This window comes from Alligator sinensis, unplaced genomic scaffold (assembly GCF_000455745.1).
Source record: "Alligator sinensis unplaced genomic scaffold, ASM45574v1 scaffold647_2, whole genome shotgun sequence".
NCBI classification, from domain to species: Eukaryota; Metazoa; Chordata; order Crocodylia; family Alligatoridae; genus Alligator; species Alligator sinensis.
In genome coordinates, this window is record NW_005841832.1 from 3,489,941 (window position 1) to 3,492,824 (window position 2,884).

The following is a 2,884-nucleotide window of genomic DNA, read 5'->3' on the forward strand; positions in this document are numbered from 1 at the left end:
CCTGGGGGTGACAGGCATGGGGGAATGCATGGGGAGGGGGGGCAGGCTGGAAGCTGTGATAAGAGGGAGGGTCAGAAGCTGTGTGTTCCTCTCCTCTGCCACTGCAGGGATGGGAGCAGAGAGGAGAGGCCTCTTGGGTGGGGGTGGAGACGTGCCAGTGTGGTGCAGTGGTGGTTCAGGCTGAGAGGAGGGTGGAGGGGGCATGAGGTGTATATGTGATACAGGGAGGTTGAGGGGGGAATCCAGCCTGAGAACATCACTCCGTGGCCGGAGACCCAGGAGGGCTCTGCTCACAGGACAGACGGATGAATGGACCAGAACAGCGGCCAGGAGAGCGAGATTGCTGAATAATCACTTTAGGCAGAGATGCCTCAGCTGGGCCAGAGCTGCTGTGTGTGTGTGTGTCTGCCTGGGCATCTGGAGATGGGGGCAGGGAGGGGTGTCTCTCCTTCCTCAAAATGAGGGGCCTGTGACCCTGCCCTGCCAGACACACAGGCTATAGTGCTGCCCCCTCCCTCGCTGCCCCCTAGAGAACTCCCCTTTTCCTGAAACCCATCCACAAGCCAGCCTCAGGAGGGGTGTGTGTGTGTGTGTGTGTGTGTGTGTGTGTGTGTGTGCGCACACGCGCGTGCAGGGGAGAGCCCAAGCAGCTGAGTTTTTGTAGGACCTACAGGAAGAGCTTTGTTTATAGGCCAGAAGTCCAGCAGTGGGAGGGGGAGGGATGCAGGTGGGAGGTGCTGGAAGCATGGGGGTAGCCTTGGGACTCCTGAGTGCAGTCCATGACCCTGTCCTTTCCTGGTGACTGTGGACAGGTTGTGGGATCAGCCCATGCCTCAGTTTCCCCATCCAGACACAAGGATGCCAGGGTTTGTGGGTGCTTGCTGTAGGTCTGGGCATGGGCTATTGTGATAGGCCCCAATCTTGGTTAATGGGGTCTGGCACTCGGATTGGAAAGGTCTGATTCCCATTCTGCTGTGGCTGGTGCGTTCATGGAGGTGGGTGAGGGAGGCTGGAGAGGGGTGGGAAGGGGGATGAACCAGTGCTCACATCGTCATGATCAGTGCCAGGCGAGTCTTGGGGAGATGCTGAGGGATGGGGGCACTGTGCAACTGGGGGATCCAGAGCTACACAGGGCTAGTAGGGGGCAGTGCTGTGCTGCAGGGTATGCCCCTAAGGGGTGCTATCCCCTGGGGGGGTCTGTCTGATCACTGGGGTGCAGCAATGAGTGGGGTCTGATCTGTCACTCGAGGGAGGTCATTGGGAGGTGCTGTGGGTCACTGCAAGAGGGAGGGCACTACCATGAGGGGCACAATGATGTGATGGTGGAGCTGTGACATCAGAGGATTGAGACAGGGCGCTGTGCTGTGGTAGGGGATGTTGGGGGCTATGGTGCCATCAGGAGGCCAAGGGGTAGCTGTGTCATGGCAGGGGGGCTGGGGTCATGGTGCCATGGAGAGGTCCAAGGGGCACGGTGCTGTGATGATGTCACAGGGGATGCTGTGACATCAGAGGATTGGGAGGGAGCTCTGTGCAGTGGTCCCACTATGCTGTGATGATATCACAAGGCGTGCTGCAACATCAGAGAATTGGGAGGGAGTGTTGTGCTGTGGCAAGTGAAGCTGGTGGCCTGCTGTGCCATGGTAGGACCTCCAGAGAAGCACTACGCTGTGATGAGGTCAGAGGGTGTACTGTGACATCAGAGGATTGGGAGGGGGCACCATGGCAGGTAACATGGGGAGGGGCAGGACATGCTGTGTTGTGGAGAGCGCTCCATGAGGGCTCTGTGTTGTGGTGATATCATAGGGGGCACTGTGACATCAGAGGATCAGGAGGGAGCACTATGCTGTGATGATGTCAGAGGGGGCTCTGTGATGGTCAGGTGTCATTGGGGGGTTGCTGTGCTGTGGTAGGGCTTCCAGGGGGCAATGTACTGTACTGTGATGATATCACAGGAGGCACAGTGACATCAGAAGATCAGGAAGGGGTGCTGTGACATCAGAAGATCAGGTGGGAGTGCTGTGTCATGCAGGTGGCACTGGGGGGCTCCAGGGGGCACTGTGGTCTGGTGAGGGTCATGTCATGGCAGGGCTCACTGTGGGAGGGGAGTTGAGGAATGACAGAGCTCTGTCGCTGTACCACAGTGGGACTCACTGCGGGGTGGGGCGGGGGTACGCTCACCACACAGCCCACTGTCCATTCCCCCTGCCACAGGCCTGGTAAAGCTGGGTGTCCACTGCATCACCGGCCAGAAAGTCGCCATCAAGATCGTCAACCGGGAGAAGCTCTCTGAGTCGGTGCTGATGAAGGTGAGCAAGCAGGGGACGGGCACCTGCCTCCCCTGCCCCCGCAAACCTCGGGGTGGAGGGGGGGGGCACCTGAAGGGGTAACTCTCCCCCTCACCAGCTTACACTGTGCATCTCCCTCAGGTGGAGCGGGAGATCGCCATCCTCAAGCTGATTGAGCATCCCCATGTCCTCAAGCTGCATGACGTCTATGAGAATAAGAAATATTTGTAGGTATTTATTTACAGCTGCTGCCTGCACCCCTCCACGCCACCCCATAGCAAGTGTCCTCCCATGCCTGGTATCCCCTGGAGGAGGCAGGCATTTTCCCCTTTGGTACCCACTCTGAAGGGCTGGCCCCATTCAAGGATTGATGCTTTGTCATTGGCTGCCCTGGGAGTTCCCCCCCCATCCTACACTCCCCAATCTGTTCGCTCAGAGATTTACGGGGTCTCCCATCCAGGCACTCACCCAGCCTGACCCTGTTTAGCTTGAGAGAAGCCAGGCAGAGCCCAGCCCCTCCCCCAGGCTCTCTCATTCCTTCAGAGCTTTGGCCTGCCCCACAGCCATGATTGGCTGTCAAGATTGGATGGGGGGCAAAC

General features: G+C 58.7%; 1 protein-coding gene across 1 annotated transcript in view; it reads left to right on the forward strand.

Moving 5' to 3' along the window:
* Window positions 1-2,884, forward strand: part of BRSK1 (BR serine/threonine kinase 1) — a 29,308-nt gene that overhangs the window by 1,456 nt on the left and 24,968 nt on the right. The window contains exons 2-3 of the mRNA XM_006015064.1: window positions 2,212-2,306; window positions 2,427-2,512. Of these exons, the coding sequence (XP_006015126.1) occupies window positions 2,212-2,306; window positions 2,427-2,512 (181 nt within the window). The remainder of the gene's footprint in view (window positions 1-2,211; window positions 2,307-2,426; window positions 2,513-2,884) is intronic.